This window comes from Danio aesculapii, chromosome 24 (genome assembly GCF_903798145.1).
Source record: "Danio aesculapii chromosome 24, fDanAes4.1, whole genome shotgun sequence".
Classification (NCBI taxonomy): domain Eukaryota; kingdom Metazoa; phylum Chordata; class Actinopteri; order Cypriniformes; family Danionidae; genus Danio; species Danio aesculapii.
The window spans coordinates 22649843-22676498 of NC_079458.1; the positions used below are offsets into that span (position 1 = coordinate 22649843).

At 36.7% G+C, this 26656-nt stretch overlaps 1 protein-coding gene across 1 annotated transcript in view; it reads right to left on the reverse strand.

The window, feature by feature from the left end:
- c24h8orf34 (chromosome 24 C8orf34 homolog) overlaps window positions 1–26656 on the reverse strand; it is a 178278-nt gene extending 151622 nt beyond the window's left edge. Inside the window, exon 1 of the mRNA XM_056450533.1 lies at window positions 26413–26656. Coding sequence (XP_056306508.1) covers window positions 26413–26496 — 84 coding nt within the window. The 5' untranslated portion in view covers window positions 26497–26656. The remainder of the gene's footprint in view (window positions 1–26412) is intronic.

Here is a 26656-nt window from a genome sequence, read left to right on the forward strand (position 1 = left end):
CTCTCTTTTCACCCTGATGATCCCTCGGTTCCAGCTCGCATTTCAGCCTGCCTGTCAGACATTTCACACTGGATGAAAGATCATCATCTTCAGCTTAACCTCACGAAAACGGAAATGCTTGAAGTTTCTGCCAACCCGACTTTACACCATAACTTTTCAATCCAGATGGATGGAGCAACCATCACTGCATCCAAAATGGTAAAAAGCCTTGGAGTAACGATTGATGACCAACTGAACTTCTCTGACCACATTTCTAGAACTGCTCGATCTTGCAGATTCGCACTCTATAACATCAGAAAGGTCCGACCCTTCCTATCTGAACATACAACCCAACTCATTGTTCAAGCTCTTGTTCTCTCCAAACTGGACTATTGCAACTCTCTGCTAGCTGGGCTACCAGCTAGTTCCATCAAACCTCTTCAGCTGCTTCAGAACGCAGCAGCACGAGTGGTCTTTGATGAACCCAAAAGAGCACATGTCACTCCGCTACTCACCCGTTTGCACTGGCTGCCAGTTGCTGCCCGCATCAAATTCAAAGCTCTGATGTTTGCTTACAAAGCGACCTCTGGCTTTGCTCCTTCGTATCTGCTCTCACTTCTGCAGATATATGTGCCCTCCAGAAACTTGCGTTCTGTGAATGAACGTAGCCTCGTTGTTCCATCCCGAAGAGGGAAGAAATCACTTTCCCGAACTCTCACATTCAATCTGCCCAGTTGGTGGAATGAACTCCCTAACTACATCAGAACAGCAGAGTCACTTGCTGTCTTCAAGAAACGACTAAAAACGCAACTGTTTAGTCTCCACTTTCCTTCCTAATCTGCAACTGCCTCTCTGGCCAATATTCTTGTTGTTTTTTATTTTATTAAAAATTTTTTAAAGGAAAGGAATAATATAATATGTGACGCAGTGGCGCAGTAGGTAGTGCTGTCACCTCACAGCAAGAAGGTTGCTGGTTCGAGCCTTGGCTGGGTCAGTTGGCGTTTCTATGTGGAGTTTGCATGTTTGTCCCTGCGTTTGCATGGGTTTCCTCCAGGTGCTCTGGTTTCCCCCACAGTCCAAAGACATGTGGTACAGGTGAATTGGGTAGGCTAAATTGTCCGTAGAGTGTGAGTGAGTGTATATGGATGTTTCCCAGAGATGGGTTGCGGCTGGAGGGGCATTCGCTGCATAAAACATATGCTGGATAAGTTGGCAGTTCATTCCGCTGTGGCGACCGCGGATTAATAAAGGGACTAAGCTGAAAAGAAAATGAATGAATTAATGAATAATATGCAGTCACACACACATTTTGACAGCTAACATGCCGGTAATTTGATGCTTTGCAAAAGTTGCAGACACCTTCACCAATATCAAAATGCTTACGATGTTGTGCAGTCAACGAATCATTGCATTGCTGATTACAATTTTGAGAATCGATAGATCTGTCCTTCACAACACACACAGCGATCTCAGATCAGTTCATCCAGACATTTTAATCTGATTTCCGAACTTGTTTGAAGAACCAAATTAGCCAGAGATCAGTTATCAAGATTAAAAGATCCAGGATCTGTCAAATCATCTTAGATCATTTAAGCGAGGTACGAAGAATGAACCCCAAAACAAAATGTCAATTAAAAAATGACCAACAACTAACTACAACAATCTAATGATCCAACAAATTCCTGAAGAACAAAACATCCTGCTGCACTGTTTGACCTGAGAAATTGTTTCTCTCAGTTGTTTGTCACTATAGGTGAGAACTTCTGTAAACATTTCACATCAACATCAAAACTATTCACACAGTAAAAAAGGCTATTTGGACATACTGTATGTAAGAAAACACTAAAAAGTCCACAAGTTTGTCTTTTTGTCTGGAGCGATTAATATGCTTCTGGCCTGTTATTTGTTTTCCTGCAGTTCTAACATTTAACTGCTAGAGTGCATAGATTTCATTGACTACCAATTGACCTGAGCCCCAGTGAAGGTCTCTGGGATGTGCTGGAGTACACTTTTACAGAGTTCTTTTCCTAAGGGTCAGACAGTACTATGCATTGCATCTATGCAAGTTCACTTTCATTCAGTTGCATTCATTGCTTGGCTTAGATTTTGTATTTGTAATGCAGGCACATCCACTATCTGGCCCTGAGGAGTCCATTGCTTTCTTCAGCACATTAATGGTTAATTCATGTTAGGAAAAAAAAAAGTATTTCTGTGCTGGAATATAATAAGCCACACACTGCATAAGTTAGGGTTATAAAAAGTTTTTGCCAAACATTTAACAAGATAGTCACAGCAATAAAGATTCAATCTTAATGTAGTTAATTACATGCATGCTGTTGTTTATAAATAGGGTTGCTTGTATCATATTTAAATGTTTTCTGCATTAAAATGCTTGAAACATTCATTCATTCATTCATTCATTCATTCTCCTTCAGCTTAGTCCTTTTATTAATCACCACAGCGGAATGAACCGCCAACTTATCCAGCATATGTTTTACACAGCGGATGCCCTTCCAGCTGCAACCCAGTACTGGGAAACATTCACACACACTCATTCACACACATACACTACAGCCAATTTAGTTTATTCAATTCACCTGTACCGCATGTCTTTGGAAACCAGAGAAACCACTTGATCACGTGGTAAACATGCAAATTCTTTAAACACTTATAACAAATTAAACAAAAAATATTAATTAATATAATAATACTAATTAAAAATATATACGTTTTTCTTCTAGGATTTCGGTTATAAAGTCTAAACCGAAAAATGCCATACAATTACTTTGTTTAAAAGCAAATGCCATTTCATAAACAAGGCTATAAAACATGAATGCCTGCAAAAACAGCTTTTGTCACTCTCAGATTTAACTGAAGGCCCTTCCCTGAAACAAAACGTCGGTTCTGTGTTACAAGCCAGACAATCGCAAATCAACAAGACGGTAGATGTAAACGCGATAATTACAGCACATAAGGCTTGTTGGGTAATTAAACTAACCTAGCAACATGGGGTACATAAAAGCGAGCTGTAATTTGTGGGTTTAGCAGGAAGTAAATTGAGCAGGGCTGTGTTAACTACCCCGGGCTCCCTAGTGAGTAATTGCCCTTGCGGTAAACAGGAAAGCACGGCATGGATTATAACACTTCTTTCAACAATGCAAACAATCTGATGCTTTTCTGAGATGCGTTTTCCCTGATTGCTTTGTTTGGAGGTCACAGCCTAATGAGACAAGGACTCGATTACAGTAAATGGAATAGTGTACGTTAATAATATCTGCATTCATATAGACATGCTGAAATTTAGGTCAAATCACTGCATAGAAACAAGCTACCCAATGTATTTTCTTGCATCATCAGGATGAAGAAACACAGGATCTCTCGATCAAGCTGACAGACTGGGGAAATTTGCAGGGGGAGGAAAACTCAACTTCTCTAATAGACAAACTGACTGCAAGCCAAGTTCGATGCCAGCTTTAAAAATAAAAAAACAAGTACCATTGCAGACAACATTTCCAAAATATTCCAGCCTCTAGCAATTGTCATTCTGTGTCAAATGATGTTTGGAATAACATCCAGTGCAACTATAGTTGTTTACTATTTCTGCAATATATTGTATGTACAGTCGAGCTTGCATGGTAAGCACATTTTAATGCATAAAACGCCCAGGTGATCTACTACATCTGCCAAAATGGGCAGGATACCACAGAGAGCACTGTGCGTAACACTGAATCCCAGAATGCAATGTGTCTGACTTTGACCTTCACTTTAGAGTATGAGTGAACCGAAAGTTCCTATTTCTAATATTTCCAGACAACTAAAAGTTTGTAGTGATGTTGCATTCTTTGTCAAGGCTTTAGAGCAGGGGTAGGCAAACTCGGTCCTTTAGGGCCGGTGTCCTGCAGAGTTTAGCTCCAACCATAATAAAACACACCTGCCTAGAGCTTTCTAATGATCTTAAAGACACTGATTAACACATTCAGGTGACTCTTCAATGACTCTCGCTTTTGACGTCTGCTTCACGGGCATTTCACGTTGCATGCGTCACCGTCGCATTTGTACACATGATTTAAATGAATGCTTTTTATCTCCCAAATTCATATAATAAAGAGAACGATAAAATAACGTTATTAACCGGTTAACTGTAAACGTTTTTGTTCAGAACGATTAAAGTTGATCTTGTTTTAGTTTTTTTTTTAGTGTCTGTTCTTGCAAAATGTCATTCGTTTCCATTTTTCGATTCCGTTCCTTGAACCGGGTCAGAGCCCTGATTAAAATATTCTTAAACATACACGGTAAGAGTATATGTTTATATTGGGACATTAGTTTGGTTGTATTGTACCTTTGTAATTTGCAAAATAGTCTTAAAAAACCGGCGACGCAGTGGCGCAGTAGGTAGTGCTGTAGCCTCACAGCAAGAAGGTTGCTGGTTCGAGCCTCGGCTGGGTCAGTTGGCATTTCTGTGTGGAGTTTGTATGTTCTCCCTGCGTTTGCGTGGGTTTCCTCTGGGTGCTCCGGTTTCCCCCAAAGACATGAGGTACAGGTGAATTGGGTAGGCTAAATTGTCCATAGTGTGTGTGAGAATTAGTGTGTGTATGTTTCCCAGGGATGGGTTGCGGCTGGAAGGGCATCTGCTGTGTAAAAACCTGCTGGATAAGTTGGCGGTTCATTCCACTGTGGTGACCCCGGATTAATAGGGGGACTAAGCCGAAAAGAAAATGAATGAGTCTTAAAAAAGCAAACTTGGAAAAAGAATCAGGACAAAATCGTGAATCGTGATTTCCCCAGAAAAAATCATATGATTTTTTTCATATCGCCCACCCCTAACATGAAGTTATAACATAACATTTTCACTGTCTCAACTAGTCTGTAAAAGAGTGTGTGTCGACTCGAATTAAAAACATGCTGAATCAGCATCTTTTAAGTTGTGCCCCATACCTCCAATCCAGCAGGTGGTGGAATATGCACCATTGAGTCAGTTTGCCAACTGCCAATTAAACACCAAGTCAGACACATGGGATGTTTTTTATCAGATTTTCTATATTTGTTCAATCATCAAATTTGGTAAGTAATGCTTCTTCAAATTTGTGTTATAACTTGTAAGTGACATATATGAACTGATTGTCAATTTAATTTTCCCAGTATAAATGTTTCTAAAGCAGATTACACCTTTGCTAATACAGGTGGAGTTTGGCCACATGAATAAAGCTTAGTAAAGTTTGTTTTAGGTTTGAAATTGCAATATCTCAATATGTGCATAAAAATCATACTTTTCTAGTTCCCCTACTAATCTACAGGTATTTTTATTTGGATTTTATTTTTAAATGGATCTCCCATTTATATACAGTACAAAATATTTTGGAAAAAAATATTAACAGTAATTCATTTAAATGTACTTTTCTCATTTTAAAGATTGTTCCCAGAGAGCAGATTGACTTATTAAAGGTGAGATTTAACCAGTATTTTCATTCACAAATGTACAGTAGTAAAATATTTAAGAACACAAACTTACAATAATTTACCCTAATGTGATTTTCTCATCCTAAAGGTTGCAGCACATACCCAGAGGCCAGATTGACTGAGACTGAGAGATTTTACCAAATATATGCAATCATACGCATACAGTAAACAAATGTTTAAGCAACAGTAGACAAATAATTCAAAAAGATTTCAGTAAATTTAATTTAGAAAAAATTGTGATTAGTCTTGATTTTGTACACTGTTCATTAAATATGTTTTGGTTTATTTATTTTTTTTATTTTCTTCACAGAATTACTTCAAGCAGTGTGGGGCATTTGGTTCTAATAAAATAATTGTAACTGCAAGTTTCACAATCTAATCAATGAATTGTTGTAAGACACTAGAAGCTGAAGCACTGCCATCACTAAAGTAATCATTTGTAGATAAATAAGATTTGGTGTACTCATGTTGTGTTGATGTCAGCTTGAGTGTTCTAGATTTTGTAAATGTAAAGAAAGAAATGTAAAGATGTTTTATTGTTTGGCATTTTTCATTCAGCACACAGCTTCTAAAGAAGAGCTGAGCAGAGGGATGACTCCTGGAAAACAGAAACTGTTGATGAACACTGGAGCAGATATCTACAGTTCAAGAGTCCACTCACTTAAAAACACATTGAAATAAAGATGTTGAGATCAGATTTTATAATCTTCTGGCGTCATTTTTTTTCCAAGAGTCAGTTTTACAGTTTTTTTTTTCTCCTCTTGAGATTACTTTTACTTCACAGTTACTTTGTAAAAAATACTTTATAAGAACAATACTTTGTAAAGACAATTATACTGTAAGTACATTGTAATTGCTAAATTAGGAGTAAAAACCTTTAATAAAATGTGTAATGTATTTTGTTTCTAATTGAGAAAGTCTGCTAGATTAAGTTCAGTGAACTTGAAAATGTATAGGTAAGTTAATGTGTTTAAACTAAACTTGGCAAGTTATGTTAACTTGATAATGTAAGATAACCTACTAAAACTAAACTTTGCAAGTCCCGTTAACTTAAAATAAGTAGTTGGGTCAATTATTTTACTCTGTCAACTAAACATTTTAAGTTGAGAAAACTTAAAGAATTAAGACAATACTTAAGTCAATGCAACAAGATGACTTAACTAAGTTAAGTTGAGTGAACAAATAATTTTTTACAGTGTACACAGCAGCCTCTGGTGAATTCGCGAAATCAAATACTGCAAAAAAAAAAAAAAAAAAAACGTAGGTCCTAGGACATATTTTGCTTTCTCCAGAAATGTATATATGGGTACGTAATTAGAATGAGCCTGGGTTGATTGTTTCATACAGTCAAGCCCAAAATTATTCATACACCAGGGTACATTCCCAAAATATTATATACTATACTGTATATGGATAATCATATCATTTAATTAAAAATAAAATTATAAATATTATCATATATATAGGTGATAACAATAATAATAATAATAATAATAATAATAATAATAATAATAATAATAATAATCTGTGAACAGAAATCTTTAGCTGGACAGTTTTATGTTGAAATGAAATGGCTGTAATACATCCTTGTTCTTGCTGACACATATATTTCAGGTATCTGCTCTGTTTGCGTCCTTGAAAGCCTCCTCCTTCAGCAATTACAAATAACTATAAAGTTACAATAAATTATGTACAGTATGTAGTTTCCTGACTCGCTGTCTAGACCAAAATACCGACGTAATAATTTATTTATGTTTTCATCCTTACTGTACAGCATGTATATATATAGTGTATTGAGTTTTTTTAACCAGAGCTCAGCATTGCCTGCGGCTGCACTCCTGTTATTCCTCTGATTTCCTCATCTCTGCCTTACGTCACAGCAGGGAGATGCTGACTGAAGCCTGGGACAGGGGTCTGGATCAGTTCCAGCCCTTGAGACAAGAGGAGGAGGAAAGGAGAGGAGAGGTACAGCCGCAGAGAGCAACGCATGGGCAAACATTACAACCCATCTAATCTAGTATATAATAGAATGCATATTTCATTCCTTACAACCACCTTGGGTGTGCATTATGTTCCAATAATTTGATTAAATATATATGTAAACTATAAGAAAAGAATGCACAGCTAAAATGGTGTTCATTGTAAGGACCTATGAAATAACCTAAATAATTTGCCAAAGTGAAATTAAACAGTAATGCAGTCAGGACATACCTGCACATAAGATATTAGCTAATCTGATACGCAACCAATCACAATCAAGCAGTTATTTGAATGATTAAACAGACTAAATATTGTGCATTTATATGAATTATCTAAGAAGCAGCTTGTGATCACATTTTGTTGTATATTTAATTTTTTTATTATGGATTTTGATTTCAAAATGTCAGTATCATAGACCGTAAAAATCATATTTAATAATAATCATTTTATAATAATAATTTTAAAATAATAATTGTAATAGCCACACTAGGCTTTCTAGCATTTCCAACTTAAAGCAAATGTAGCTTATTTATTGATTTATTTATTTACCTACATCATCATAATTAATCACTAATTGAGACAAATTTATTGGGCATGCACTTTTTATAATTCATTCATGTATTTTCCTTCAGCTTAGTTCCTTTATTCATCAGGGTATGTTTTACACAGCGGATGCCCTTCCAGCTGTAACCCAGTACTGGGAAACATCTATACTCATTCACACACATATACTATGAGTAGTTTTAGTTTATTCAATCACCTGTACCGCATGTCTTTAGACTGTGGCCCATCCGGTACTCGAACCAGCGACCTTCTTGCTGTGAGGTGACAGTGCTAACCACTAAGACACTGTGTCGCTCCTTAGATTATTATTTTTTGCTCACTTTTATTTTATTTCTAACATACAATGCAGCTAGCCACCAGGGACAATACAAATGTTTTGGCTTCACTTATATGGTTTTGGATTGATTTGTTAGGCACACTTGCACTCTACTTTGCTGACTGTACTCTCTAAGACTAAAATTTGAGTATATATGCAGTTTTATGCCTCTTTTTGTATCATTTTTTTTTCACTACAATATATAAATTTCATCAAATATCGCTTGAAATACCATCTTTTGACAAATGAAACATGTTGTGAATTTTAAACATGATCATTTCTATCTTTTTTCATTACATATTTACTTGTAGACTGTATATATTTCTGCCGTTACAGGACACCATAGATATATACACTAGATGTCACATACAGGCACTGAGAATGCGTCAATACTGAAGCAACATTTATACAGTGCTCCCAGGACAAAAGTCATTCAACCACACTAGTCAAGACCAAAACCAATCTGAAGATGCTGGACTTTAGCACTGCGTACAGGTGTAGTAACGAACAAACAAAGAAAACAAAGCATAAAGGCATAACATTTCATAGGTAAGATTTCGTTTTTTTTTTTATTTTTTGGTGAACTTTTGTGCTCAACAAGTAAGGTTATTGATGACAATACAGTCACATACTGCACTGACCATTAAGCAAAGTAGCACCAACTTACACTAAATTTTAGGCTTATGCTAGTTTTGTTGAATAAAATCAGCAAACAACGTAAATGAAATATGACAACAACATGCTGTGGTGCCAGAAACCTCTATTATTATTGGCTAAGTGAAGTAATGGCTAGTTTTTGAAGTAACTTATTGGAGTACCTGATCATATAACAGTGCCCGTGCCTCAATCTGCATACTTTCCACCCAAAATGATCAAATATTGCCAATGTTATATATCATTTAGGTCAGAAAGGTGGATATGCACTATGAGACGCAGGAATATCGATGGTTCACACCATTCTGTCGTTCATAACAGAGATTCATTCACAATTGAATCGCTCCCACCATTAGAATTAGAAATGACAGCAGGAGAGGGGGTATGTTTCAGGACGTGGATTAGAAAAATTTACCAGGGAGGGTGGATAATACATTTCCATGCACACAAACATATGTTCTTTGTTGGCAATGCCCATGCAGTCACTTTCCATCGATACAGAAAAAAGAAGTAAAATAATTTTCGTTATTGAAAAAGAATATTTGCACACTGACCACCGGGAAAACTCACAATCATAGATATGTTTGCATATCTATTGCATCAGATGGCCAGTCCTCTGCTTCACCTTGGTCCCGCATTCATTTCAAAGTCGAACTACCCTGTACTAAAATGGTGGCTCTGTTGATGCATTCCTTCCAATAGACATCTAATGTAAATATCTATGCTTGGAAACATTTCTATGCAAAAAAATAAATAAAAAATCAATAAAAATGTATGTTATGTTGGAAAGGGTAATAATAAACACCGGAAGATGTGAACAATGTGATAATATATTACATCATAGACAACCACAGAAAATGCAATTGTAGCCAATTAAAAATACAAATTAAAAAATATATCAATATTGTTTTTGTTTTTTTTTAAACATCACCATTCTACATTCCATTACACAACAAAATGTATTATTATAATTTTTTTTACAAGTATGCTGAAATCATACTCCACCTGTAATCTGAACAGTCAATAGGTTATATGCCGAGCTAGTGCATTTTCCATACTGATACACTTCCGGTGACCTGTTATTGGTTTTTTTTTTTTTTTTTTTTTTCATTTTATACGGTTCCTTTTACAGCATCGATGCTGTAATGTAATTCAAATACAATCAGTTAAACAGACTTTGGCATTCATTCAGTTGCTCAAGTGTAAAACGAGACAAAAAGCCGTTTACTCGCACGCGCCTGTCAGAATCGGCAGGCTAGCGCAGAAGCTCTGTTGAATATACTGGGGTAAAATAAATGCTCATATTATAAAGACATGGCGGGGAAAAATGTTATTTAATGCAGAGCTTCTTGTACAATCTGAGACCCACTTTATATCGGATATCACTTAGCCAGTGGAAATCGCTGGTTTTTAAAGAAAAACAGACCTTAAACGCGCCGATTTTGCATTGGCATACAATTCACCGGAAACGATTAACCCAGGTTACTGGCAAATTAAAAGTCCTATTAGCATGCTTCAGCATACATGCCATTTGACTAGTCGCTCATGGTTGAAATATTCAAAACTTTAATGTCTAATAATTTTTAGTGTTTAATAATTTTTATCAAATAACAGTCATAGAATTAAATATACTGGACATGCAGCTAGGAAAATAAGTATAATAGTTATAATTACCATTTTAATTAGCTAAATTTAAAAAAAGCCAACTGTTTCAGTAATTGCAATACTGTAAATAAACACACACTCTTAAAAATAGTGTTTTCTTTAAAAAAATGGTCCCATAAGGAACCAATAAAAGTGTTTTTCGCAGTGATGCCATAGAAGAACATAGTTGCATCTCACACTTTTAATACAGTGACAGCCACACAAATCACACCTGGGATTAATTAAGCTAAAAATAATGCTAGAGTCTCAGTGCCTTGATTTTATTCAACCTTTTTTATATACTGTAGAGATATGCAATGACAAGTCCCTGATAAGTCCCTATCCATTGTACTGACGTTCCCTTATAAGATAGTGGAATACTCTGTGAAGTCTATTATGGTCAAACATGGCTATAATTTGATCACAGGATCTTCTTAATGCTGTGTTCATACACTTTGGGGCTGTGAGGAGAGCTGGTCCTGTAATGCAGGGCATTTGCTGAAGATCAGCAGAGTGAAGCTCACGCTGCGCTGACGCCTCGGGTGTCTGCAGGTCACTGCAACGTTAATTAGTGCCCAGACCACCAAGAACCCTCTATAAATAAAGGCAAGAGAGGGAACTCTCTATCTCCTCTCCATTATCTCACCCTGCTGTGAGTCTATGTGTGTGTGTGTGCTGTATTGTACAGCACTGTATGTGCACAATCACTCTGCTGTAAGTAGCAGACTCTCAACAAGACACAGCCTACATGTTTAGCCTAATTTAAAGGTTGACTGACAGAAAATAAATCAATGTCACACAGTGCAGATCAAAATATACAAAATTTAATTAAATTAACTTAAATTCCAAGGTCACTGCTTTGTCCAACAGTATTTGATGTTATACTTACAGGAATAAATGAGGATTTTAATAAATATTTAATGGGTTACATTTATTCTGTACAGTACAGTGAGAAGTTAGTTTTGCATTCTGGCTCCTTAATTATCTGACAAACTCTGTATAACTGGCAGCTTAACTGTCCAGGCTTCACTGACAACAATCCAAAGTGACTGAAACCCTCCAGACTATAGTGGATGCTTTGAGAGGAGAGTGATGCTTGTGAGAGACCAGTGATTCCCTCTGAGAGTCTAGTGATGTCCTGTAAAAGAGTTAGGATGTTCTGTGTGAGATTAGCGATGCCCTTTGTGGGAGTTGTGATGCCCTCTGAGAGACTATGTCCTGTGTGAGACTAGTGATGTGCGTTGTGAGACTAGTGATGTCCTGTGAGAGATTAAGTAATGTCCTTTGTGGGACTTGTGATGTCCCGTGAGAGACTAGTGATGTCCTGCGAGAGACTAGTGATGTCCTGTGAAACTAGTGATGTCCTGTGACAGATTAAGTAATGTCCTTTGTGGGACTTGTGATGTCCTAGGAGAGACTAGTGATGTCCTGTGAGAGACTAGTGATGTCCCGTGCGTGACTAGTGATGTCCCGTGAGTGACTAGTGATGTCTTGTGAGATTAGTGAAGTCCTGTGAGAGACTAGTGATACACTGTGAGAGACCAGTGATGTCCTTTGTGGGACTAGCGATGTCCTTCGTAAGCCTAGCGATGCCCTGAGAGAGACTAGTGATGCACTATGAGAAACTAGTGTTGTCCTGTGAGACTAGCAGAGTCCTGTGAGAAACTAGTGATGTCCAGTAAGGGACCTGTGATGTCCGATTAGAGTCTAGTGTTGTTCTGTAAAACAAGTGATGTCCTGTGTGAGACTAGCGATGTCCTGTGTGAGACTAGCGATGTCCTGTGAGAGACTAGTGAAGTCCTGTTTGAGACTAGTAATGTCCTGTGTGAGACTAGTGATGTTCTGTGTGAGACTAGTGATGTCCTGTTTGAGACTAGTAATGTCCTGTGTGAGACTAGTCATGTTCTGTGTGAGACTAGTGATGTCCTGTGAGAGACTAGTGATGTCCTGTGTGAGACTAGTGATGTTCTGTGTGAGACTAGTGATGTTCTGTGTGAGACTAGTGAAGTCCTGTGAGAGACTAGTGATGTCCTGTGTGAGACTAGTCATGTTCTGTGTGAGACTAGTGATGTTCTGTGAGAGACTAGTGAAGTCCTGTGAGAGACTAGTGATGTCCTGTGTGAGACTAGTCATGTTCTGCGTGAGACTAGTGATGTCCTGTGTGAGACTAGTGATGTCCTGTGTGAGACTAGTGATGTTCTATGTGAGACTAGTGAAGTCCTGTGAGAGACTAGCGATGTCCTGTGTGAGACTAGCGATGTCCTGTGAGAGACTAGTAATGTCCTGTGAGAGACTAGTGATGTCCAGTGTGAGACTAGCGATGTCCTGTGTGAGACTAGTGATGTCCTGTGAGAGACTAGTGATGTCCTGTGTGAGACTAGTGATGTCCTGTGAGAGACTAGCGATGTCCTGTGAGAGACTAGCGATGTCCTGTGTGAGACTAGTGATGTCCTGTGAGAGACTAGTGATGTCCTGTGAGAGGCTAGTGATGTCCTGTGAGAGGCTAGTGATGTCCTGTGAGAGACAAGTGATGTCCTGTGAGAGACTAATGATGTCCTGTGAGAGACTAGTGTTAACCTGTGAGAGGCTAGTGATGTCCTGTGAGAGACTAGTGTTAACCTGTGAGAGAAGTCATTGCTGAAGTCATTCAAATCATGGGCCATTATACTCATTTGTGACTGCTGTGATCGTCAGAAATTATAATTAAAATCTTTCATCATTCTATAATCACTGCTGTTCTATAATATGTATCACTGTGCTTTACACAAATTAAAGTTGTTGTTGTTGTTGTTGTTGTTGTTGTTGTTGTTGTTGTTGTTGTTGTTTGTTGTTGTTGAAGAGTCTTGGCAATTTTGTGAAACACTGTTCTACTAACATGGTACAGCCAAACTAAAGATTACATAACATGTTGATTGCATTATTTCTGAGAAACCAAGTGCGCAAGAATTACGTCTGTATATCCATCAGTGCTGTCTGGTTAGGTTAGGCTCCCAGTCCCATCACGACCTCTTGATATACCTCCACGAGCTATAGGCTACAGAGGGAAATTTATTACCAGCCCACACTCAACACTTATTGAGGTTTCAATTGCCTCTGGTGGGTGTCATTTTCAATTACAAGCGGGAAATGCAATGATTCCCCAGCCAATTGATTTTATTGATATTCTGTGTGCTGATGTAGCTTTCAATTTGTCACTTGTGGGACACTGAGGAGCTCCTCATAATGACAAATGAAGCTCAAGAAATCTAGCTCAGAGAATCTCGAATGTCTAAAAATGCTGTTCAATACAAAACAAAGCTACGAACAATGTGTATAATGTAAACTTTTTTTGTTATTCATTCATTTTCTTTTCAGCTTAGTCCTTTTATTAATCCAGGGTTGCCACAGCGGAGTGAACCACCAACTTATCCAGCATGATTTTACACAGCGGATGCCCTTCTAGCCACAACCCATCTCTGGGAACATCCATACACTCACACATACACTACAGACAATTTAGCCTACCCAATTCACCTGTACTGCATGTCTTTTGGAAACCGGAGCACCCAGAGGAAACCCACACTCCACACAGAAATGTCAACTGACCCAGCCGAGGCTCGAACCCATGACTTTCTTGCTGTGAGGCGACAGCACTACCTACTGCGCCACTGCTTCGCCCATTTGTTATTCACTGTACTGCAAATATGGTTAGTCAGCTTATATCTATGCACTAAGATGCTTTGCACAAATTATTAAAGTGAATTCCTATAAATAAGTGTAAGACAAATGTTAAAATAATCCAAAATTATTTAGTACATGGTATACATATTTTATCCATTATATATGTGATTTTCTAAATGAGAAAAGTAAGAATATTTTAGACCAATGTGAAAAAAAACTAAAATAAAAATGACAATGTGAGAGGAACACACCTTCCTTTTACATCCTGTGTTGTGATGCAAGTGATGTGGAAACTACAGCTTTAAAACACAAGTGTATAGCAAACGGGGCAGAAACTAGAAGAGCAAAAATTACCAAACAACCTTTAACCCCCAGTTCCTCAGCACCAATAATTCAATGAACATCAGCTGACACTATTTTCAGAGAGGTCTAGGCTGGGATGGTCCTAACACAGAGCCCTGGAGATGTTGAGCCACACCAATTGCTTTCCACACTGAATGACTTTTCTAGAACGGAGCAATGCACCCTGGGCCAGAGTACCCTTGACTTTGTATGAACCACAATGAGATGGACACACACTCATGGCAAAATACTTTTCTAATACATCTTGCATTTACACATACAGAAAAAAATATATATATATTTCAAAGTATTCTAGAATGGGCAAAAATTTTAGTTCTGCTAAAATATATTTAATAATACATTTAAATTAATATATTTTCTACAGGACAGCATGGTGGCGCAGTGTGTAGCATGATCACAGCATTTCTGTCTAGAGTTTGCTTGTTTTCCCCTTGTTCGCGTGGGTTTCCACCGGGTGCTTTGGTTTCACATTCAAGTCCAAAGACATGTGGTACAAGTGATTTGAGAATGCTAAATTGTCCGTAGTGTGTGAATGAGTGTGCATGGATGTTTCCCAGTGATGGGTTGCAGCTGGAAGGGCATCTGCTGCGTAAAACATATGCTGGATGAGTTAGCGGTTCATTCTGCTGTGGCGACGACGGATTAATAAAGGGACTAAGCCGAAAAGAAAATGAAAGAATTAATATTTTCTACAAATACCTTTTATACATTTAGATTGACAGCAGATGAATAAACACACTACAGTTTGACAAATATTGCAGCTGCTGGACAACATAATGTAATTTTGAGGCTTTTTTCAGGCGAGAATGTAGTTGTTTAGATTGCAACTATGCAGCTTATTTATAAGGACAGTGCCTATTTTAAATATTTATAGTATCAAAGATACAGAGCGTCGGCATCCATCAGCCCGTCATACTGAGCAGAGCAAAGAGGTTGACGTTGTCCATCCACAAGATGAGGAGAAAAACTAACTATAGCTGATCAAATCATTATTAAACTGGTAAGTGACATTCTAAGTCGATCTCTCTCTCTTTTGTATGTTGCAGTTCTGTATTTATACCATAGTAATTGTAGTATATTGAGTGTGAGATGGGACTCACATATCAGGAATGTATGTATTTTGTGTTGGCCACTCTTTGTGTAACCCTGAGTTACTTTTTGGTTAGCCATCTGTTTGTTTCTAACTGTGCGTTCACACCGAAGATGACGAGAGCATCAAAGGTCGCTTAGGCCACTCTGGCGATTATGCTGTCTGCCTTCAGCTTCGGCGGCAAGAGATTCAAAATTCGCTACATTGATCTTGTATTAAAAGGAGCCGTTGCGGCATATTAGCAAATGAGTTAGATTCCCGCATAAAACATGCTTTCTAGGACAAAAATGTTGTACACTTTTTATCAAATTCATTTAACAATGGAAGATTAAGTGGCATGTGGTGTGGCTTTGCTCCACTTATCCGATTTGTCCATACGTTTGAAATATTCTGAAGCAGCAATACTGTTTTGTATTGTCGCATGAGATTCCTGCTTTTTTAAAGAAAAAAAATTATAATAACATCAATGCACACCAGTAACTCAGTTAACAGTAACAGTAACTTTTTTAATGTATGTTCCTGTAAGAAAAGACCGTAAATAAATGGAAATCCGGCCAAAGCAGTAATCAAACCCTTGGGAACAACTGTGGTCGGAATGAAAGTTCACAGGGCTGTGTTCCCTGGACTCCTCTCAAGCGCTGGACTTCTACATTCTGCATCATAGCTCATTACCATAAAGTTGACTTGATTTCAGCTCTCCTCGATGCCCACACAGGCGAAGACATGCTGTGCTGCTCCTTGCCGCTTATTGCCGCCAGTGATAATGAATGATTTCCGGCTACTTTGACGTTCCCGCCACTTTCGGTGTGAACGCACAGTAATGAGGCTCCTGTTTTCGTTACTGCAGACTAGTTCAGTAAAAAGAAAGAAAGAAGAAATGCCCACTTAAGTGTTTTTCCTTATCGCAAACACAGTAATCTGGTAGTGATTGCGCTGCTTTAGCTTTTTCGGGGTTAATTATTGTGATATCCCGATTTCATCAGAGAAATACTAGGAAATGTCTCTAGACTGATGGCATTTCATGCCGTTCAGCCTTATAATCCTAAAATGTCAGCAAAATCACCTGTTTTGTCATCACTTTAGATATTATGCTAGAGAATCATTCAAATACTAGCTCTAAAGTGACTGGTGAAGTAGCAATGGTTTCTGCTGTTCTGACGTCAGCTGCAGATATGAAGGAACGGCAGAAGAAAGTAGTTCCTCTTACAAAAGGATTTTTAGACTCTCCGTGTTTGATTTTCTTTTTTTATATATATATATACACACGATTATGCCATTGAAGTCTTGTATAAATGCAATATCACACTCGTAGCATTGCACATTGCTGTATATCATCACTAGTGGGACACTAAGGACACTAACGCGCGCCTCCCACCACTGCCCATATACAGCCTTATCGCTCTGCTGCTCGTGTGATATTGCTCATATAGATAGATAGATAGATAGATAGATAGATAGATAGATAGATAGATAGATAGATAGATAGATAGATAGATAGATAGATAGATAGATAGATAGATAGATAGATAGATTATATCCTCATAGATGGGTTTTAAGAATATATTTTATTGATCACAAATACAAAATACAGTATATTTAAAAATATATTTTGGCCAGGAAAAAATATATTAAAAAGATACATTAAAATCAGGTACATCCGATCCGAAGTGGCCAGACTTTATCATGAACCATGATCACGGTCAACAAACTTCTTAATCAAAGAATCTTTTCCCTACTACACTGGAGAGGAATATTTAAAAAAAAACATAAGCAAACCAGAGCCAATGAAGGTATAAGAAGAGTTTTTATGTGGCTCAGTAAAGTACAAGAACTGTCTGTGACTGCAGCAAATCAAACCACCAGCAATAAGTTTCCAGCATAAACACATGCAGGCTGAATAAAGAATATATTAACCGTATATGTTCCGCATACAGATATGAAGCTTGTTGTTTTATTGCTGGAATGCATTAGTATTCTAATACAACCTCCATTTGCTCAGGCTACAGTGTGTTTTGTGGGTGAACACACAATCGTTGCAACAGGGATCAATTATGCTGCTGCTTTACAAACATTTTACTTCCTTTATTGCACAGCGTTTAACCAATACACTGTAAAATGACCACTTTGATTGCTTATTGATAGCCTGTTTTCCTGTTCCTGCCCCAAACTTGTTCTTGTCTCAGCTGAGTGGAGCAAATAATCACTGCAACTGACTACAAGCCTATGAATTTTGCTGCTGGCTTCTCTACAGAATGAAAGTTGAGCCCAAAACTGACAGACAATTCTGTCATCGTTTACTCATGATCATGCTAATTCAAGCCCATAGGAAATGTGTTCATCTTCTGAATACAAATGAAGACTTTTTAATAAAGTCTGAGAGGTTTATATCCCTCTATGGAAAGTCTGTTCACTCAAAACTTTCATACATTTTTTTTTTTTTTAACTAAGGATACACAATATAGTCGAAGCCATATCAATATCGGCTGATAAATTCATTTTTCTTAGGCTTACTCCCTTATTTGTTAGGGATCACCACAACGGAATGAACCGCCAACTATTCCAGCATATGTTTTAGGAAGTGGATGCCCTTCCAACTGCAACCCAGTATTGGGAAACACTCATACACACTGTAATTCACACACACACACACCCACACACACACACACACTATGGCCAATTTAGTTTTTCCAATTGAACTATAGTGCATATCTTTAGACTAGGGCTGCACGATTCTGGCTAAAATGAGAATCACATTTTTTTTTGCTTAAAATAAAGATCACGATTTTTTTCACAATTCTCTAGATTCATAAAGATTCATACGAGTAGGCTATTTTTATTGTTATTTCTCAAACATACTGTATGGTAAATCAACAATAATATTACATGTACCGTATGTGCTATATTTTGTATAGACTTGCAATGGTGGACTTGAATAGGCTTTGAATTGGTCCTGGTCATTAATGCACAGTAAAGTAAATACAACTATTCATAACTCTAAAATGCGATATGATTATTTAAATGATGTTCATACTTCCTGCATGGTTCCCAAACGATCGCTCTGTTATTCACAGCCTATGCAGGTTCTGTTCACTAAAGTAGACTTCATTCACAGGCATGTGCACGCCCTCTCTGTGGTAACAGCTCACGGTCAGCTCACATGTGATTTTGTGGCGGCGAATACTTTACATGAAAACAGAAATGACAATTTTGGGTGAATTATGTCTTAAAAATACAGTATGTGACTCTTTCAACACCAGTTGGAGGTGTTCACGTTGCTGAAAAACCTATATGAAACAATGTAAAGACTTGTGCGACCACCTTTATGCTTCTCTCCTGAACTTGAAAACATGATTGGCAGAATAGTAGAAAGGCTGGATTAAGACTGTCTAAGAGGTCGAATCGAAATTACGATCTTTTTTTGATTAATTGTGCAGCCCTACTTTGGACTGTGGGGGAAACCCAGAGCACCTGGAGGAAACCTTTGTAAACATGGGGAGAACAAGCAAACTCCACACAGAAATGCCAACTGGCCTCGAACCAGCGACCTTCATGCTGTGAGGTGACGGTGCAAACCACAGAGCCACCATGCCGCCTCACTGAGATAAATTTAAGCCAATAAAGATGATCATCAAAAACAACAACAACAAAAAGCATCTCACATTAACAGATGAAGTAGCCAGACAATCCTGACATGTGTTTTACAAAATTCATGCTGAATCAGAAAAAGCATTTATTTATCTATTGCACATTTTAACATTCAGTGACTTTGTTGCTTTATTTATGCATTATGTTTTGTCAAGCAATATATTTTATTTACAAATAAGAACATCTGTCTTTGAAATTAATAGTTAATTAGTAAAGCTCAAAGATCAGTTTACAATTTCTAAAGATAAGTTTTTAAACCTTATAAAAGAATAACAACTGTTTTATTCTAGCCAAAATAAAACAAATAATACTTTCTCTAGAAGAAAAAATATTATCGGAAATACTGTGAAAAATTCATTTCTCTGTTAAACATCATTTTTGAAATATGTGAACAAGAAGAAAAAAAAGATGAAAGGACAGCTAATAACTTTCAACTGTAAAACCTAATAGTAATAAAATAAATAAAATCAGAAATGACAATATTAAAAATAAGTTTTTTGCCAGTATCTTGGCCATTATAACATGTTTCTTTATTAAGTCTCAAAGCTGTAAAAATAAGTGTAAATAAAAATCTTTTCACTAATTAATGCAAAAAAATGCATTCAGGCAAAACAGTTAGCGCTAATCAATGCAGCTATCTCCATTCTCCAACCCCCACACAATATGCCACTCTACTGGAAAATTAAAATAAGCAAAGCCTTTAATTTGTGCAGGTAGATTTAATTATCTTAATTAGAAGGCATATAAGCATGCTTCAAGTGTTGCCTCCCCTGCAACTTTTTTTTTCTTTCACAAGAGAAGTTCCTCATTAATGCGGGCAGCCAGACAGACGGTAACCAGTTAACTATATCAGCTCCAATCCTATCTGGACTTAAAGAGATGATTTCATCATTTTTACAACCTCCACAATTTCCGAACCTGTTTGGGTCTGTTTGGAGAACACAAAACAAGATATTCTGAAGAATGTTGGAAACCAATGACCTTTGATATCCATATAACATCCATAATGTTTAACATCCATAATGTTTAACAGAGAATTAAATATTTTACAGTATTTCCAATAATATTTTTTTCCTCTGGAGAAAACCTTATTTGTTTTATTTTGGCTAGAATAAAAGCAGTTATATTTTTTAAAACCATTTTAGGGTCAATATTGTTATCCCCCTTAAGCAATATTTTATTAGATTGTCTACAGAACAATCCACTGTTGTACAATAACTTGCCTAAGTTCCCTAACCTGCCTAGTTAACCTAATTAACCTAGTTAAACATTCTATAAAACATCAACATTCTTCAAAATATCTCATTTTTTGTTTTCAAAAGAAAAAACTCAAAGAGGTTAAGAACTTATGCAGGTTGTTTAAATATTTTTTTTATTATTATTTAAGTAAAGCTATAAGGTCAAAAAAGTTAATACATATGGCCAAATTATGTAGTACACAAATGTGTTTCATGTGTATATATAAACTGACCTATAAAATTCTACAGATCTGTGTTGCCATGGCTGGTTGAGGACGGTCAAACATTTTAAAGATGCAGCAGTTACAGCCACCATCCTATTCCCCAGTCCCATGAATATTGCATTGATAGTGACCTCAATTTTGGTTACGTGGCGACTTGGTTTTTGCAAGAACTGGTAAAATAGCTAGCGATGGTCATTTATCATCTGTGTTGTTTTGTCAAAGCGTACGCAGTGAGCACAGGTAGAGAGTGGAAACACATGGGGCAAACACACCTGGAAAGAGATACTGATAATAGTTATGATCTGCAAACAAACTGAGGCTCTGTATCAGATGTTTGCCATGACATTATAAAATAACAGAAGAACAAGCTGATGAAGCTGACGTCCTTGGTTATCGCATTCATATTCTTGTTGTATACAGTTGAAGTCAGAATTATTAGCCCCCCTTTGAATTTTTTTCTTTTTTTAATTATTTCCTAAACAATGTTTACCAGAAAGGAAATTTTCACAGTATGTCTGATAATATTTTTTCTTCTGGAGAAAGTCTTATTTGTTTTATTTTGGCTAGAATAAAAGCAGTTTTAATTTTTTTTAAATACATTTTAAGGTCAAAAATATTAGCCCTTTTAAGCTATATTTTTTATTTTTTCCGATACTCTACAGAACAAACCATCATTATACAATAACTTGCCTAATTACCCTATCCTGCCTAATTAACCTAGTTAAGCCTTTAAATGTTACTTTAGCTGTATAGAAGTGTCTTGAAAAATATCTAGTAAAATATTATTTACTGTCATCATGGCAAAGATCAAATAAATCAGTTATTAGAAATGAGTTATTAAAACTATTATGTTTAGAAATGTGCTGAAAAAAATTATCTCCATTAAACAGAAATTGGGGAAAAAAATAAACAGGGGGGCTAATAATTCTGACTTCAACTGTATTTATGAATATATGTGTATGTATGGAAATTAGGACTAGGGTCATGTTTTACATTTCAGTACTTGTGGGGTTGCACAATGCTATTGAACATATGAGGAAAACTGGAAGAATAAATCACACTTTTACTTTTAGTTTTTTGAAAAAAAAAAAAAGATGTAATGCATTTTACAAAAAGGGGCAATAGAATATAAAATACTGTATATATAAATAACACAAAAAAAATCCTAAAACTTTAATAGATTGAATATATATATTCAATCTATATATATATATCTTAAAAATACTAACAAACACTCTCTCATAAATAATTTTGGTTCATGTTAGTTTTGGTTTATGTTAGTTGCAAAATGTGCGATTAAACATTTAATTATGCAACTTTTAATTTTTATAGGGTATTAAACGTAGAAATTCACTCATTCATTAATTTCCCTTCAGCTTAGTCCCTTTTTTTATCAGGGGTCGCCACAGCGGAACGAACCACCAACTTATCTAGCATTCGTTTTACACAGCGGATGCCCTTCCAGCTGTAACCCATTCCCATACACACTCATTCACACATACTGTATACACTATGGCTAATTTAGTTTATTTAATTCACCTGTACTGCATGTCTTTAGACTGTGGGGGAAACTGGAGCACCTAGAGGAAATTCACGTGAACATGGGAAGAACATGCAAACTACACACAGAAATGCCAACTGACCCAGCCGGGACTCAAACCAGCGACCTTCTTGTTGTAAGGACCCGGTGCTAACCACTGAGCCACCATGTCATCCCAAATTTATAAATTGTTAATGAGTAAAATTATTAAAGGCTTCAGAAGCACTGCTGCCGCATAAAAACAAAAAATTGGTTGTTCATTCTGCTGTGGCAAAGGACTAAGGGGTTGGACTGCAGGGTTGGTCTAAGCCAAAGGATAGTGAGTAAGTGTGTGAGCTTCAGAAATATTAGTGTTAGATCCTGTTAACCAATGACACATGATTTGAAGATGTTAAAATATAAAATAGAGGCAAAAATAATCTAAAATGTTAGTAATTTTGTTCCAAATCCTTATAATGTGGGCAGGACGGTGGTGCAGTGGGTAGCATTGTCACCTCACAGCAAGAAGGTCGTTGGATCGAGCCTCGTTTGGAGTTTGAGTCCATATTCTCCCGTGCTCGTATGGGTTTCCTCCAGGTGCTCTGGTTTCCCCCACAGTCCAAAGACATGTGGTACAGGTGAATTGGGTAAGCTAAATTGTCCATAGTGTATGTGTGTGAATGAGAGTTGGGTGTTTCCCAGTGTTGGGTTGCAGCTGAAAGGGGATTTGCTGTGTAAAACATATGCTGAATAAGTTGGCGGTTCATTCCGCTTTAGCAACCCCTGATTAATAAAGGGACTAAGCCGAAAAGAAAATGAATGAATGAATGAATCATTATAATTCCATAGCTTTATACATTTAGCGTTTAGCACACAAACGCAACATCTAAGACTAAATAAATAAATAAATAAATAATTTAATGAATGAATGAATTAATTAATTAAAAATGAACAAATAAATGAATGAATAAATAAATAAATAAATAAATAAATAAATAAATATCTTATTCTAATAAACTCACACTTTGCAAAATCTAATTTGGTTAATATAGCTAATCATTACAGAATAAATATGTTTATAGCTTAACTGTGAATATATAAATACAACTAAACTTATGTTTTTGGTTGCAAAAATAATAATAAAGAAAGTGTAATCATTAAATCAAAGACACAATCGTCAATCATAACAAAAATACATGCATTACAAGCATTATTTCAATATACGTTAAAACCTAACTTCAAAAGCTACCTTGAAAAACTTTTGATTAACAACATTTCATAAGTGTCAACAGGGACTACTTCGCCTAAACAATTCTCAGATACGAAACCCGCCAAAACATACGGCTGAAAAGTGACAAAGCGAAAGTAAGCGTCAGACAAACTCGCAAATCCCACTCAGCGCGCTCGCTTCACGGGGAAACGCGTGCATGTGGCGGATCTGTGCGCGCCGCCGCTGTCCATGGTACTAGGTCACACACGCGCTGCTTTTAGCTTTATTGCTGTTTAATATTCAGCCCATGCACACAGTCCACCCTACAAGACAGTTGATACATCAGCAGTTTGACTCGTATAGACTGTGCTTCTTACTACAGATGTCTTATGCAGGTAATAGCGCTGGTGGATGACAACGCTATTTTTGGTTCATTACGGTGTGAAGCGGAAAAGTCGTTTTTTCAAGGTGACTGGGCTGGGGTGTAATACATTCATAAATATTGGTCGGCTACTACTGTATAATAGACACCAGCATTTTAAAGGAAATCTGTTGCACTTAAGAGTTTTTTAGTCCATCACAACATCCAAATGTTGCTGACAGTGCAAAAATATTGAAGGCTGCTGGCATTTTATTTAAACGCCAGTAACTCAGTGGATTTCTGTGCTATGCATCTCAATCTTTGATATAACAATCCCATATATGTCTACTACACATTACATCTTTTAAAACCTTCTATGTATAGCTAATATGTTTAAATGGATGCAGTCAGTCATAGTTGTTCTGCTGTATACCTATTACCGACAATTTAGCCTACTGTTATATAGTTGTCTCTGGATTTTTTTTTCTTTAGTTGTATTCCAGAACACAATTTTAACTGAACTGGATCGACTTCGAAGCAAAGTCGCAGCAATCATAGATTGATTATCAATGTGCGTTTTTTACGAGGACCTGGCAACTAGGGCTGGGTGATATGGCAAAAATGCAATCTCGATAATTATTTTCAGTGTTGAGGTGACGTTAAGGATCCGTCACGGATATATATATATATATATATATATATATATATATATATTTGGATATAAGTTAATGCGTGCAGATTTAAAAGATTATCCCAACAATGACTGAAGCCACAAAAATGAGAGGGTCCATTAAATGGCATAACATATTTTCAGCCAATAAATTTTCGGTGGCACACTTATATCAACACACTTTGCCTTCTCATTATTGCACATTTCTGCTGTATGCTTGGCTCTTAGATCAAAATAGAGTAAAAAGTCCAGAGTTTATCATTGTTTTTTTACGAATTTTATCACGATTCAATATAGTTTATAGGCCCAGCCCTACTGGCAAACCTAGTTGTAAGGCTAATAAGAACGCCTTAATATACTTTTGTGTTCAAATGTATTTGAATAAAATGATTGTTCAATAAAAATATAAGCCTATGCACAGTCAGATTTTGTGCAATCTTTGAGGGTCCAATCAATGGACGTAACCTACATTCCAAATCATTACAGCCCTATTGATGCTATAGCTTAGTTTTTAAACCTCAAAATTGGTGGTCCTGTCAACCCTAATAGTTTTACACAGAGTCAACATCTTAAATTATCTCTAAATGAGCATTTATTTTAGGAAGTCATTTTGTGGCAAATGCTGTTAGCATTACATGTCATTCAATGTTACAGTGTTTATGTGTCTCTTGTGTAAAGTCAAATTCAGTCTAGTGAATGGGATGATAACCTGTTTCAAAGTTTACCGTGGTTTGGAAAAGTCAAGGTTTTAAAACCGCCAACATTTTCTGTTATACCATTCCTAAGGTATATGTGCGTTTTCGGGATTTTTGTTGTTGTTTTTGTTTTGTTTTTTACATGCTTTTCACAACTATTTTATTTAGATTTTTAGGGCAACTGCATCTCCAGCAGAAAAGGAACCAAAATCTACTGGTCCAAAATATTTTAAATGTTTCCTAAAATTAAACATACCGTGTTCAATGGGGGGGAAAGTTTTTTTTTTTTTTTTACCCAGACATTTAAAAAGAACTTTGGAGCAGTAATCACAATACCGTGATACTGTGAAACTAATATTTTTATCCAAAGTTATCATACCACCAAAATCTTATACCGGCCCATGCCTTGTCTAGTATCCATTACATGATACAAATATAGGCTACTAATTACTATGAAAATAAAATAAAAAATAAAACTTTCCCAAATAACCAGAAAATGGTGAAAAATCTCTAAAAATAAAATGCTTTCTCATTGAGGTCATAAATGAACAATTTTAGGTTTCACAAACTTCTTAAAATAATATATTTTTATACATTACGATAATCAAAATATTTTTTATCTTTACACTAAAGCACCTTTCGTATAATGGAAAGGCTCCACATATAGTATATGTGAAGGGCTCTTCTTTGAACCACTGATGCCAACAAGCACTTGAAGAAACAATGCATGGCATCAGCTTCGGCTACTGAGAGAAATCGTCCATTCAGCAGAAAAATTCTCCATCACATTACATCAGATTATTTCTATAGAGTAAGCTATTAATGAAAGCAGCTGATTCAATGCAACAAATCAAAGCCCATCACCTCTTTGCTTTCATTTAGTTGATTTAATGAAGATGTGGGTGAATGAGTGAATAAGTACAAACATCCTGCTTGCGTTCATTCATTTCTCAATTCAAACGACCCAAAACACAATAAGATGATCTCCAAATGTATCTTGTCTTGATTCCGTTATAATTCAAATCTGGTTTACATCTATCTGCGATCGAGCAAACACAAGCAGCTACTGTTTCACTCATTTACAATGCAGCAAAACCGCGCTCTGCCTCCTGAGCAGCTTTTGTGGAAAAAGTTACAGCTCACCTCAAACAAGGGTCCGATTTTATTCTTCTCCAGGTATGACTGAATTCTTGACTGCTGTAGAGACGCCATGAGAATGTGTTGCATTAAACAGCAAAGCGTTGAGATGTCGTCAAATATCGCCAGGCATCTTCAAGCGCGCGGGACTGCGGACGGATGTCTAGCGGGCAGTGAGCGGACATCCAGCGCTGAGAGCTCGGCTGCTCATCCAGCACATGCTCAAACTACCAGTGCTCGCGTCCTCCTC